The 14,500-nt window shown below is 39.9% G+C and overlaps 1 protein-coding gene across 1 annotated transcript in view; it reads left to right on the top strand.

Annotated features, from left to right (window-relative positions):
• SPATA16 (spermatogenesis associated 16) overlaps nucleotides 1-14,500 on the top strand; it is a 178,305-nt gene that overhangs the window by 91,312 nt on the left and 72,493 nt on the right. Inside the window, exon 4 of the mRNA XM_026705681.2 lies at nucleotides 4,695-4,779. Within this exon, the coding sequence (XP_026561466.1) occupies nucleotides 4,695-4,779 (85 nt within the window). The remainder of the gene's footprint in view (nucleotides 1-4,694; nucleotides 4,780-14,500) is intronic.

Raw genomic sequence — 14,500 nt, 5'->3', positions numbered from 1 at the left:
AATGTTTCTGCCTACTTTTAGAATGCAGCCCTTGACATGCAACAAAAAACATGTGTCAACCCTGAAGCGAGCCTGGCTGAGGCCATCTTTATAGCTTCAGGGTTGCCACAAGAAAGGGATGGGGGGGAAATAGTTTTGTAATTAAACAAAAAGTTTTCCTGTGGGAACCAAGGACATTTCAACAGATGGTGGGGAAGAGGAGGTGTAGAGTAATGAGCAACTGGCTGGCACCTCTGTTGGACAATGTGACTGATGCCTGTCAAGGAGGGAAAGGAGAACTGTGAGCCATAGTGGTGCAGTGGTTAGAGTGCAATACTGCAGGCTACTTCGGCCAGCTGCTGGCTGGCTGCAATTTGGCAGTTCAAATCTCACCAAGCTCAAGACTGACTCAGCCTTCCATCCTTCCAAGTTGGGTAAAATGAGGACCTAAATTGTTGGGGGCAATATGCTGACTCTGTAAACCGCTTAGAGAGGGCTGTAAAGCACTGTAAAGCACTGTGAAGTGGTATATAAGTCTAAGTGCTATTGCTATGCTATTTCACTTTTTAATTAGGTGAAAACCACAGGACTTTCACCAGTTGTGCCAATATGATATATCCAATAAATTGTTCTTTGAGAAATCTACCTGCCTCTGAGTTCTGTTTTCAATGGGTGAATTACTTGGAATGCTGACAACATGTTGTAACGTTTACTGTTCTGTGTTTGCAGTTTCATAAATACTAAACCACAGATGTTGCTATCTTCGGCAAACCACAGCATAGATGATGGCAGCATTGTCAAGTGCTTATTACTACATTACTCTTGAGGATCAACGGCCCTATCCTAATGTGTGTACTGGAAGCAGGGGATGTAATATATGGGTACCAACCATACCATTTATGGATCATTCCTCCTTTGTTTGATGGTTAGAATGGTGAGCCTTCCTAGACCCCCAGCTGTGCTCAAAACCTTTTTGGTTAGCATTAGGGCTACAGTTCTCTTTCTAATTTATCTCTGCCAACCAAAATCAATTAAATGGTTTTGGCAGGGCACACATGAGACTTAGAATAGTTAAGGTTTCTAACAAAGTGGTGATTTACCTACAGTACATAAATCATAGGGAGAGTAGGCAAGGAGAACCATGGATCTCTCAAAGTTGCTGATTTATGTATAAACATCAGCATCCCCATCCTTGGTCAAAATAGCTAAAGCTACTAAAAGTTCTGGTAGCAGGATCTATTTCCCCATTCTGTTACAGAACTTATCATTCATCATCGGCCATTCAGTTATGTCCAATCCTTTCCCACTCTATGGATCAGCATTCTCTGTGTCCCTCTGTCTCATACCACCTCCTTCAGATCTACCTTAGTCACCCCAATGTCATCCTTTATAGTGTGCAGCCAATGGGCACTAGGGCGGTCGCTTCTCCTTTTTCTACTGATCACTCCCAGCACGATTGACTTTTTGAGTGAGTCAGCTTGCAAGACTTGACCAAAGTATGACAACTTCTGTTTGGAGATCTTGGCTTCAAGTGATATTTTGGATGAAGTTTGGTCTAGGACTTCTTTGTTATTTTATATCATGAGCTGTGGTGGCACAGTGATTAGAAAGTATATTGCAAGCTAACTCTGCCAACTGTCAGCAGTTCAATCCTGACTGGCTCAAAGTTGACTTAGTCTTCCATCCTTCCAAGGTTGATAAAATGAAGACCCAGATTCAGAGGTGGCATTCAGCAGGTTCTAACCAGTTCTGGAGAACTGGTAGTGGAAATTTTGAGTAGTTTGGAGAACCGGCAAATACCACCTCTGACTGGAGATTTTACAGTATCCTTCCCCTGCCACGCCCACCAAGCCATGCTCACAGAACCAGTAGTAAAAAAAATTGAATCCCACCACTGTCTGGATTATTGGGGGCAATATGCTGACTCTGTAAGCCACATAGAGAGAGCTGGAAAGTACTACGAAGTGGTATATAAATCTAAGTGCTGTTGCTAAGTGCTATTTTTGCAGTCCATGGGATTTGTAATAGTTGCCTCCAGCACCACAATTCAAAGGTATCTACCCTTCTCCTATCTGCCTTTTTCAGAATCCACATTTCACAGCCCTAAGTAGCAACTGGAAAAATTATTACACACCTACCTTCCTCCAAATCCAGAAGTTGGAAAAAAAACACTTCAACTCCAAACATCTTTTGGAAATGTTGACTGGGAGATGAATCACTTCTAAGAGTCACCATTACGGGAATAACTATCCAGAGTATCACTGTAGCATTCCTCTTCCATAACACCCAAATGACTTTGAACTGTTTGTGATTTAAATCCTCCATTTCCTTTATTTTCAATTGGCTATATCTCATTAAGAACATAATGCATCTTGTGAAAACATGTCCTGGAGTAGGATTACTACTGGCCTGGGATTAGAGTTTTTAACTAGAGAGAGACTTCCAGAGTCAATTTACAGTAATGTCAAGGAGCAATAAATACATTGGTGATGAAACAGGGTGGGCAGGAGAGAGATGGGGAAACTGCATGCTGATAGGAAAACATCAACAAATAAACTTTTTGTGCTAGTAATTAGACACACAAGATTATTATATGTTTAATTGATTAAAGTGACAATTTGGAATTACATCTAGTTGCATTTAATTGGATTTGGAACCTCCAGAGAGAAAGAAACTGAGAGGAGTATTGGAGGAGTTACCATAAAAAGCGAAGTGATTTTCTGAAGTCTGTTAAAGCTTGCATTAATATCCACTGCACAATAGTTTTTAATATCCTCCCAGTCTAATAAGAGGAACTGGCAGTTGTTACAACACTTGGGATACTAAAGCATATTTAATTAGTTGCAGCATTTGCAGCAGCTCTCTCCCTTCCTCCCATCGGTCCATTCCATAACTACTACTGTAATGTAATCAAAGATGAACTACATTTGACTTTGCCACAAGGTTGAGTTGTTCTCTGACACCATCATCACACTGTGAATCTGTGTGTACATAAATTCTGCCTGTATGCAATGCAATGGGTCCCTAAGTACTTAAAAGTGAAGCAAAATAAAACACTGGGGGAAAGGGGTTTAAACAAAATTCCTGCATATTCACAACACATGTAGAGACATGTATCACCTGCTAGGAGAATAATGACTCACATCTTTGCTATCTCATAGGACTGTGTTTCCATGGAGGTTATTGATTATGATAAGCACAGCTATAAAGATACGCTATTATAAACAGATCCTTTTTATAGAGATGGGCAAAGGAAGTGAGTAGGAGGAGGACCTAGGTTGTCAAAAATGAACAGAAGAATGCTCTCAAGTGGACTGGGACAGGGTCTTTTGAGGAAGAAGGAATTGTCTTGGGAAGAGGGCTATTTTGGATTTGAGAAGTTTATTATAGTCCCATTGAACACTTGTGGAAAATTGCATGACTTGGAGTGCAATCAGGAAGCCCAAGGCTTCCTACATCCTTGGTTAACACTTCCTGTTCCTATTTTTGGTCTGTGTTCAGTTACCACCATCTAAAGTATTTGTTTTGTTAGAGTGATGTGGAATAGGTCCAAAAACTATACTTTCATAAATAAAATAAAATTGTCAAAGCTCAAAACATAATCTTGGATCCCATAATCAAACCTGAGATAACCTCAACTGTCAACCCTCTCTTAAGCCTAATGTCCCTGAGCTAAGATCCCAAACATAAGATCTCACAGCCAGATTTTGCTGAACGTTAAAGAAAGGAAATTTCCTATTTTCCAGTTACCTTATTCACATGATAAGCTTAACTGGGTCCTGATGGAAACATGAGTTATACAAATGGGTTTTCTTTAAGAATTCTTTCTTTGTGCCTGCATTTTTTCTCTGTTGTAAAATTTGTCCCTCCGTTGGGATGACGAAAAGGGGAAAGAAAAGATGGTGCTATTACTGGTTGTGCTAACAGTATTTCAAGAAGAGACTGAACTGCCATCTGTCAGAGATGGTATTCAGTCTCCTGCTTGAGCAGAGGGTTCGACTAGGTGACCTACAAGGTCCCTTCCTACTCTGCTATTCTATTCTATTCTATTCTGTTCTGTTCTGTTCTGCTCTGCTCTGCTCTGCTCTGCTCTGCTCTGCTCTGCTCTGCTCTGCTCTTTCCTGCCCTGCCCTGCCCTGCTGTGCCATGCCATGCCATGCCATGCCATGCCATGCCATGCCATGCCATACTACACTACAGTATACTCTATTCGGGTCATCATGGGAAATCCAGTGGTTCAATTAAAGAACAGCAGGAAATGACAACCTTCCAGTCACCTTCACAACTACTAGGAAGCCATCAAAGAAAGCTGTTCCCTATTTGGGCAGGTCGTCTATAGTTGTGTGCCACCAGCATACAGAGATTTTCCCAGGTTAGCCACGTTTGGACAATATTTTGTCCAAACGTGGCTAGAAATTGTTCTCTAGTTTAGTGGGAGAAAAGACAAAAGCTGCCCATCAAGTCAGCATGAATGGTGGATACCCTTTCAGTTATGTCTTATTGCTACACTTTCTCCATTGACAATGGGACAGAGCAAGAGAGCCAATTCAATGGCTCAGATTTTGCACAGGAGATCTTCTATCTCCTGCTCTGTTAGTTCCATAGTTTATATGCCATGGGCCTTTATGTCATGCACATTACATTTGTGTGTTCTTGTTTCTCTTTTTGCTATCCTTTAATTTATGTTCCATCTTCTAATTCTCTTGTGTCACTAGAAGCACCATGATTGCTGACTACACGTACTGGCTGTCTGGAGGAAGAGACCAGCATACCAGCAAGCTCATCAAACTGTATTGGCAGGTAAAAATGGATGACCTAACTAAGAGAGAGAGGTGCCCCCATTGCTCTTCAAACCCAGATGAAGGATTGGTGTTTTAAAGACTGCCAAAGATAACTGTGGGACTTATCAATCACAAAACCATTATACATGGCAGCAATGTATTTATAATGAAGGAGATTTTTTTCCCCTAATACTAATTTTAAGAGGGAAAAAAAATCAAGATTGTTAGCTGTGACACATAATTTAATTTTACCGAGTATAATAAAATTTCAACATTGATAGAAACACACATACACATGCACACACATAGATAAAATTCAGTTATAATAGCTTCAGCTCAATTTTTCTGAAGTTCCCTCCTGCACTTTTGCTAGACAAAATGCTATTCATATAGTAAGTCAAGCATTCTGCTTCACCCAAAAAATAGTTTTGAGAAAGTTGAATTTTGCAACCAATAGTCTATTTTGGCCTTTCCAAACCTCTATATGGAATCAGTTATCTAGCAAATTTCACACATCTTTGAATCAAGTGACATCATTTATTGTACTTTCAATATATCCAAAGGTAGATTTCAACCTGTATTTTCATTCAGAATACAACCATTGTTATTCAGTTGCTCAGTTGCTTCCATCTTCCCTTAATTCAGGTACACATCATTTACCAGGATTATTAGCGAGTAAATGTTTAAGTTTTTTCACAGGCTCTGCTAGTCCAACACAGTGCTCAAGAAGCAGCCTATATGCCATTAGCACTATGCAGCTTAGGAAGGTCTCCTTTTAACTGTTCTCCATGAGCTTCAGGTCTAGCCAACTTTTTCCATCCTCCCCTCAACTCAGATCCAGTTCGCATCACACCTGAGCAGGAATGGGAGGAAAGACAAAACATATTTTGAACTTGTGTCAGAACATTCAATGCGTGCAGGAAATGGTGGAGCTTGTAATATAACCTTGGAGTACTCGTATCAAATGACCTAAGTGCCAGAGCTCACTGTAACAGCATTGCCAAAAAGACATTAAGAGTTGTAAATCTAATCTTACGAAGCTTCTCCTCTGGTAATATTGAATTGCTAACTAGGGCATACAAACCTTTTGCTAGACCAATACTCGAATACAGCTCATCTGTCTGGAATCCACACTGTATATCAGACATTAATACAATTGAGCAAGTCCTGAAGTATTTCACAAGAAGAGTACTACACTCCTCTGTTTGCAACAGAATACCCTATATCACCAGGCTTGAAATTTTGGGCTTGGACAACCTTGAACTACGCCACTTATGGTTGGACTTAAGCATAGTACACAAAATTGTCTGCTACAATGTCCTACCAGTCAATGACTAATTCAGCTTCAACCGCAACAATACAAGAGCACACAACAGATACAAACTCAATGTAAACTGCTCTAAACTTGATTGCAGAAAGTACAACTTCAGCAACAGAGTGGTCAATGCCTGGAATGTATTACCTGACTCTGTTGTTACATCCTCAAACCCCATCCTTTAACCTTAAAGTGTCCACTATTGACCTCATCCCATTCCTAAGAGGCCTGTAAGGGGCATGCATAAGTGCACAATCGTGCCTATCATCCCTGTCCTATTGTCCCCATTTATTCGTACCTATTTCTTCTATTCTTATTCATGTTTATACTTATACCTATTATCTTGTAAGCGATTGACAAATCAAATAAATAAATAATTTAAATAACCCCATGATGCTATTTTCATGATTTTGACCAAAGCTAAAACTATTGTGAGCCACCATTCCACTGATATATTTAACCATCTTGTATTCCGTTGACCTTTTTTTCAATTGCCTTCATGTTTTTCTTTCCAGTGACTCTTTCATTCACATTATTTACCCAAAACATTTAGGTTCCAGATTCCTTATTAGTGATTTCAGTCAGCAGTCTGTTTTAACGTGCTCTATTACTGAATGATTTGTTCTTTTTGTGGCACAAGATACCCCGAGCCCTTTTTTTTCTAGCATCACAATTCAAAAGCATCCATTCTCCTTCACTCAGCCTCTCCGGTGACCCAGTTTGGATAGCCATGTGTTACACTGAGAATACCCTGGCTGGAGACTATAAGTCTTTTTGGTCAATGTGATATCTCCCTGTGCTATTATCATTCTCCCAAGATGCTGAACATATTTTTATTTCATGACCATCTGCACCATTCCTGTGACTTTTTGAGCTTAGGAAGATAAACTCAGTTGCTCCTTCAATGTAACAGAATAACAAAATAACAGAGCTGGATGAGGCCTTGGAGGACTTCTCAGTCCTCCAAGGTCTGAGGTTCAAGCAGAAAACCCCATACAAGTGGTTGTCCAATCTCTTCTTAAAAACTTTGAGCGATGGAGCATCCACAACGTCTGAAGGCAAGCTTTCTTTTTCTCCTATTTGCGGATTGGCATTGCCTGTTGACATAACATTAGTTTGTTATTGTGATGGTTTTAATGTTAAGCATCAGGTTGGTTTGCCCTTACTTATTTCATCGTCAACAAAGCATTCCTTGCTCCCAGCTATCAAACTGATATTGTAAAGTTATAAAGGAATGATCTTGGAGGAAAGAGATGCTGCCTAGGAGACAGTCAGATAATAGAGGGCATAGCCTGAAGTTGCAGAAGGGGACTGGTATCCTATGGCATATTTTTCAGCTGTTATAGGGATTATTTTGTTATTTGGTTGGGTTTCTTATGATGGGTAACCTGATGGATCTCTTAATTTGTCTGTTTTGTATACCCATCTCATAATCGTGACTGTGGGTGGCAAACATACAATTAAAACAGCAGAAAACAAAGCAGCAAAATAATAATGAATAACAATACAAAGTAATGAGATAATGGTGCCCAAGGACAACTATCTCAATCCATATATCCACAATCATGTCAAGAAAAAAAAAGCATACTGACAGACTCATCTAGCCTATAGGCCCCATGCCTGAAGAAACATATAAATTCATATTTCCCAACCTTGATCACTTTAAGACCTATGGACTTCAATCCCCAAAATTCCTCAGCCAACATGCTGGGCCATGGAATTCTGGGAGTTGAAATCCATACATCTTTAAACTGCCAAGGTTGAAGAACACTGATCTAAGTCTTCAGAAGCTTTTTTGGATTCATACCTGGGGAGGGATGCTACCAGTTCGGCCTGGTTCTTTAGAACCAGTAGCTCTGAAGAGCAGCTGACACCAAACCGGTTCTCTGAGACGACCTTTTGGTCATCTGTTTGGCCCACCCACCTACCCGGGCTTTCGGCTTTCCTTTATTTCCTGCTTTTTCAACCTCAGCTGCTTTGTGCGGCACAGCTGAGGTTGAAAAAGCAGGAAAGAAGATAAGTTTCAAATGCTGTGCATTTGTGTGCAGCGCTTGTCAGCTGCCTGGGTGGCACAGCTGATTTTTTTTGGCAATGCTGTACACGTGCGCGCAGCAAAACGCACTCTCACTGAACTGGTAGCAATACCATTTGAATCCCACCCCTGATTCACACAGTATGGAAAACAATAAAAATCCTAACAGAGGTCAGCATTAACAAAAGTTAGCTTTGTATACAACTGAATTCAATTTTTGTGGGATTCAATTTTTTTAACTACCGGTTCTGTGGGAATGGCTTGGTGGGTGTGGCAGGGGAAGGATACTGTAAAATCTCCAATCAAAGGTGGGATTTGCCGATTCTCTGAACTACTCAAAATTTCCACTAGTGGTTCTCCAGAACTGGTCAGAACCTGCTGAATACCACCTCTGAACTGAATGCCTTATATTTCTGGTTAAATATGCTATGCCAGCAATTATACAGTTAATATCACTGTGATTTCACGAGGCTACCTTTCGCGGAGTCACGCTGTTAGTCCAGCTATCATTTCAAGGCTATGAAAATGCAAACTATTTTCTGTTTTCAGAAGATTTATTTTTCTAGGCAAAGGAGATTTTATTTATAGTATCAAATGCAAGGAAATTTCATTGTTAATTATTAAAGAGTTGTCTGAGGAGGGGAGGAGGGCCAGAGGAAAAAAGAGCCAAGAGTGAGTCACAGCTATAATTTATACCATTAGAGGGAAAAAGAGGGAAGCTTATAAATGAAATTCAGAGAACTGACAAAAGAACAAGTGGAATAGAAGAGAGTTCATTATACTCTGTTCCTTATGCCTTGTCGGAATATTTGTCAAAAGGAAGAAGGAAGGTTCTTAATATGGTTGGTGTCAGGATGAATCCAAAAGATAGCAGGAAATGCAAAAAAATGCTTGTGCGGCAGTGAGGCAGTGAAAAAAAAATAGGTTGCGCAAAATTTTGAGGCCCAATGAAATGTTTGCTGAGTAATACTATTGAAGCCAATTTGTGTGTCATAGCAAAGACCAATGCAGTGAAACAAATCAGGGTGCTGCAATGAAATTTGCTGCAAATTCACTGATCTTTCTGATACTTCTGGGTAATGCTGTAAAGGCTCCAACTAATGAACCCAAGCAAATCAGAACTCTGAGATTAGACTCCTCAAAGAACTCCTTTATTAAGTACATCATATCAGCACTGGTTAAAGGAAAACCAACTCTAAATAATTCCTCCGGTTTCAGTACAATTAAATAAGAAATAATCCCATTCCCAAGTGTCACAGGTCATGTCAATTGGTAGGCTCTCTAGGCACTCCTTCCCCGACCTTATCTGTTACCAGTAGAGATGACCTTGGTTTCCACGAAAAAGCTCTCTGTTCTGTCTAGTAAAACATTCCAACCTCCTTCTTCCCTTCCCCCTCTGTGTGGCAACTGAGGAACAGGAAAATGGTTTCTGCCAAGTTCAGTTCGAAGTTGACAGGTACAAGTTCACTTCTGTGTATAGAAAAAGCTAAGGAGCTTGGGCAGTAGGATGGAACTCATCTACTTTGACATGGATATGAGTGCTGTGCCATTGAATTTTATTGTCTCATTAGACTTGGAGCCTATCTGGGTTTCTCTGGGGTGTGATGGCCTGATATAGGCTTCTTTCACTTTTTGAACATGGGCAACCACAAGACATTGCTTTTCTTGCTCTAATGTTAATGGTATATTCTATACTGGTCCCACACACAAAACTGGGAATTTAAAGTTGGAAGCTCCATATATAGTTGACCAATCCAGAATACATTCCTGAACACAGTCTTAAAAGTTCTGCATAATCTGGGGCAAGTTTAAGTTTCTCAACAGGGAGTGAATGGGTGCCAGGCTAAAGCTGTTGGATTCCAAACATTTACTACTTTTAGGAAAAGAGATAACAATAGCAATAGCACTTAGACTTGTATACTATTTTGTAGTGCTTTATAGCATCTCTTAGTGGTTTACAGAGTATATTGCCCCCAACAATCTGGGTCCTCATTTTACTGACTTCAGAAGGATGGAAAGCTGAACTGGTCAGGATTGAACTGCTGGCAGTAGCAGAATTAACCTGCAATACTGCATTCTAACCACTGTGCCACCACAACTGAATACCACAAAGACCATGTTCTTTATACCACCCTCCATTCTTAAGGCTTAAGGCTTTTCTATCTTTGTGGCACTATAATCTACTATGCCAACCTTCTTCAGGAAGACACAACTTTGATATAATGGAATCCTGCTTAGAAGACACTAAGATTGGCCAAAGTGCTTTGCCCAAGCCAGCTATCAGTCCTTCCAGGTCAACCAGACATGAAACACAACTAGATGATCTCATTCTACTTCATTGCCAGCATACATTAACAGAATCTTTCATGTCTGAAGGTGCATATCTCCCATTGCTGCTCTTCATTTTGTCCTTCAAGGTCATTCTCATATACCATTACACCAGCACTCTACCAAGGCTAGTCATGAGCTGATTCTGCCCCAGCACAGGCCGACCTTGTAAACTGACTATGTCAACCTTTTTTGGCACTTCACAGAAAAATAGTGATTGGAGCCAGCAAGACTACCCTACTCTACCAGGGCACATTAGCTGGCATTCTTCATCTAGCATGCCAAGCCTAGCCTTCAAAAAAATAAGTAGAAGAGAAGAAGGAACTTATTTTCTATAGTGTTTTGGAACTTTTATTTTCTTTCAGTTGGAACAAAAAGCTTAAGCCTCTGTTGTGATGAAATTGTTGAGGATATCCAGCTGAAATCTGTCAGGAGAACGGTCTCTAAAGATTTGTTTATGTATTTATTTATGCATTCTAAATTAATTTATTTACTTCAGTTTATATGGCCACCCACTTGCAAGTGATTCTGGGCAGCTAGTAACAATCGGAAAAAGGCAGAAAAAAAGAATATAAAAGAACATTTGTAACAGCTACTATGCCTACTGTTTTCAGTCATCTTATACTGCCAAAAACAAATAAACAAGCAAAAAAAAAAAACCCAACACCGAAGCAGCTTTGGGGGCTTTGATAGTTTTCCATTATAACTTACAGCCATTTTTTTCCTCAAATGGAATCTCTGTTGAAGTCAAACTGAATTAATTTATCCTCAAATTTAGAAATGTAAATTCAAACCGAATCATAGCTCTCAAAGATCAAGGCCCATTCATACCCATCAAGGTGAGGCTTGCTGGATAAGAGAGAAAGTAAAGCATGCACTCAACGTTGGAAGCTTCATACATCAAGTATGGTAAATGCAGGTAGTTCTCAACCTACGACTGCAATTGAGCCCAACATTTTTGTTGCTAAGCAAAACAGTTAAGTGAGTTTTGCCCCATTTTATGACTTTTCTTGCCACCGTTGTTAAGTTAACCAACTGCATTTGTTAAGTGAGTAACACAGTTGGTAAGTGAATCTGTTTCCCCATTGACTTTGCTTGTCAGAAAGTCGCAAAAGGGGAATCACATGACGCCAAGACTCTGCAAGCGTCATAAATATGAGTCAGTACCCAAGCTCCTGAATTTTGATCATGTACCATCATGTGACCATGGGGATGCTGCAACGGTCGTAAATATGAAAAATGGTCATAAGTCACTTTTTTCAGTGCCATTGTAACTTCAAACGGCCACTAGACTTGTAAATTAAGGCCTGCCTGTATAATCCAATAAGATTAAATATTTCATGGGATGTGGTAATATCTGTCTGAATTTAAAGGGCCAGATCCAGTTATATAATGTTAAAAATATACAACAAGGAAAAGGCCAAAACAACAATTAGTAAGATTTCTAGTTGCCCAAAAGACAGAAGTTAAAATCTGGCATCTTGACAAGTCTGCAACTTTCAGTGCAAGATAAACGTGCTATAAATTAAAACTCAGACAGTTGAGAGACACTTGACATAACCCTCACCTGATGTGACCTCTCCATCACAAGACCTCCTCCATCACAAGAACATCACACCAGAATAACTAGACACAAGAACATTTTTCCCGAACACCATCACTCTGCTAAACAAGTGATTCCAGCAACACTGTCCAACTATTTACTAAGTCTGCATTACTATTACTATTAATCTTCTCATCACTCCTTATCACCCATGCCCTCCCACTTGTGACTCTGTGACTGTAACTTTGTTGCTTGTATCTTTATGATTTATATTGACTGTTTCCAGGGGTGGGACATGACAGGGTTAGCTATCAGTTTGGGATTTACGAGCTTCCCTGCACGCTGGGAGCCGCACACCTGTAAATCGTCATCAGCACGCTGGGTGCAGAGACACAGCCTTTGAAACAGCCCTCTTTTCCTGCTTTTTTAACTGCAGCTGTGCCTCGTTCAGCAGCTGAAGTTGAAAAAGCAGGAAATAAAGGTCAAGTAAGAGCCTGGGCAGGTGGGTGGGCAAAAACCAGCAGACATAGAACTGGTTCTATGTCTGCTGCTCTTCAGAGCTACCAGTTCTACAGAGGTGGACTGAACCGGTAGAAACCCACCCCTTTTACCTGCTTTTTCAACCTCAGCTGTGCCATGCAAAGGTTGAAAAAGCAGGAAATAAAGGACAGGTAAGAGCCTGGGCAGGCAGGTGGGCCAAACAGCAGCAAACACAGAACTGGTTCGGTGTCTGCTGCTCTTCAGAGCTACCAGTTCTGTAGCACCAGGCAGAACCAGTAGCATCCCACCCCTGCTGATAATGGAATGTTCAGAAACCAACTCGAAGAATGAACCTCCATTCTGATTGAGAAATAGTTGATAATGTTGCCTTGAATGAAATGTGGAAGTTGTACAGAGAGTTTGTAAAGAAAATGGGACACATTTTCCCAACTGAACCTGGAAAGATTGGTGAAGTCCACAAAGATTGCTAGAGTTCCTTGGTGGCTTTAAGAAATGTAAATCTCAACTCCCCAAATTCCCCAGCCAGCCTGAATTGAAATTCACACATCATAAAGCTGCCAAGGTTAAGAATCACTGTTAGGTAACATTTCCAGGCCAAATAACATCTTCTAAGACAAGGTAAAATTGGAAAAAGAAGGAAATGAACTGGTATTCTGTTTTAATTTTTGCTTTAATCCCAATAAAAGCTGGGCTTGTTCAAAAGTACTGTGGCCAGCTTCAATTTTTATGTGATACTCATGTAGAAATATAAAAAGACCAAGTTCTATTTGCATTATTACATTTGGAGACCTCCCATTTCGTTCAGGGTAAACAGTTCTTCAGGGTCTGAAAGCATTTATTAATATACTATCTCAATGTTAAGGTAATGCCAAAAATAAGATGTCATATCTGTGCGTGCTTATGATTCTGTGTAACCAAAGCAACAGCGCTGATTATAGACTCTTTTAGGCTAGTGAACCACTTATTTCAGAATTCTTTTATTAAAAAATTGTACTTAGCTACTGAGAAAAATACAGCAGACTTGAGAAAGAACATGGAAAAGGTCTTTAACATTAGGAAAATTTATGTTTAATTGTCACATGTCACCTGTGTGTTCTTCATAGAACAGAAACAGTAAAAATTTTGCCAAAAAATGTTGAAAAAAATAGTTCTTTTTGGCTGCTGTTAGTGTGCTTTCTTTACAGTGGAATCAGCTACCTGTATTATGGAATATCCTTTACTTCCTTCTATCTCTCTTTCATCCTCTTTCAAGCCACAATACTGACTTGCCCTCATTCTTCCAAAGTTTTCTGTGATAGGGGATCCATCAAAGCAAACCTCTTTAACACATTCTTTGGCTCAGTATTTGTAAACAGCAATGGATCAAGCCCAGTATTTCCTAGTTGAACCACAGACAACTACAATGATCTAATACATATAGATTTTACAGAAGACATTGTTGAAAAAGCACTGCGCAATCTAAAACCATCCTATCTATTTTATCGGATGGAATATGTGCCTACTTCTTAAAAAAGCTACCCACTGCCATAGCCGAACCTCTAAGCATAATCTTTGAAAAATCTTTCAGGACCAGCACCTTGCCAAAACTATGCTCACAAGCCACGGTCATCCCCATGTTCAAAAAAGGAGACCCCAGCCTAGTTGAAAATTACAGACCAATCTCCTTATGCTGAGTCACCTGTAAAGTCATGGAATTAATTATTAACCAATCCATTATCTTCCACTTAGAGACAAACAACCTACTCTCTAATAAACAATTTGGTTTCAGAAAAAAACTATTCTGTAATCTGCAACTCTTACACTGCATATTACACTTACATTTACACTTACATATGGACTACACAACTAGATCAGGGCAAAGCACTAGACTCAATCTACATAGACTTCTGTAAAGCCTTTGATTCAGTGGTACATGACAAACTACTACTAAAACTAATATCTTATGGTATCTCTGGACACCTACATAACTGGATAGAAGCATTCCTGTCAAACAGACAACAAATGGTCAAAATTGGGAGCAT

The sequence above is a fragment of the Pseudonaja textilis genome, chromosome 4 (assembly GCF_049901715.1).
Source record: "Pseudonaja textilis isolate UNSWEBS1 chromosome 4, rPseTex1.2, whole genome shotgun sequence".
Lineage (NCBI taxonomy): Eukaryota > Metazoa > Chordata > Lepidosauria > Squamata > Elapidae > Pseudonaja > Pseudonaja textilis.
Note: the sequence above shows the minus strand (reverse complement) of the source record. Positions and strands in the feature narration are given on the sequence as shown.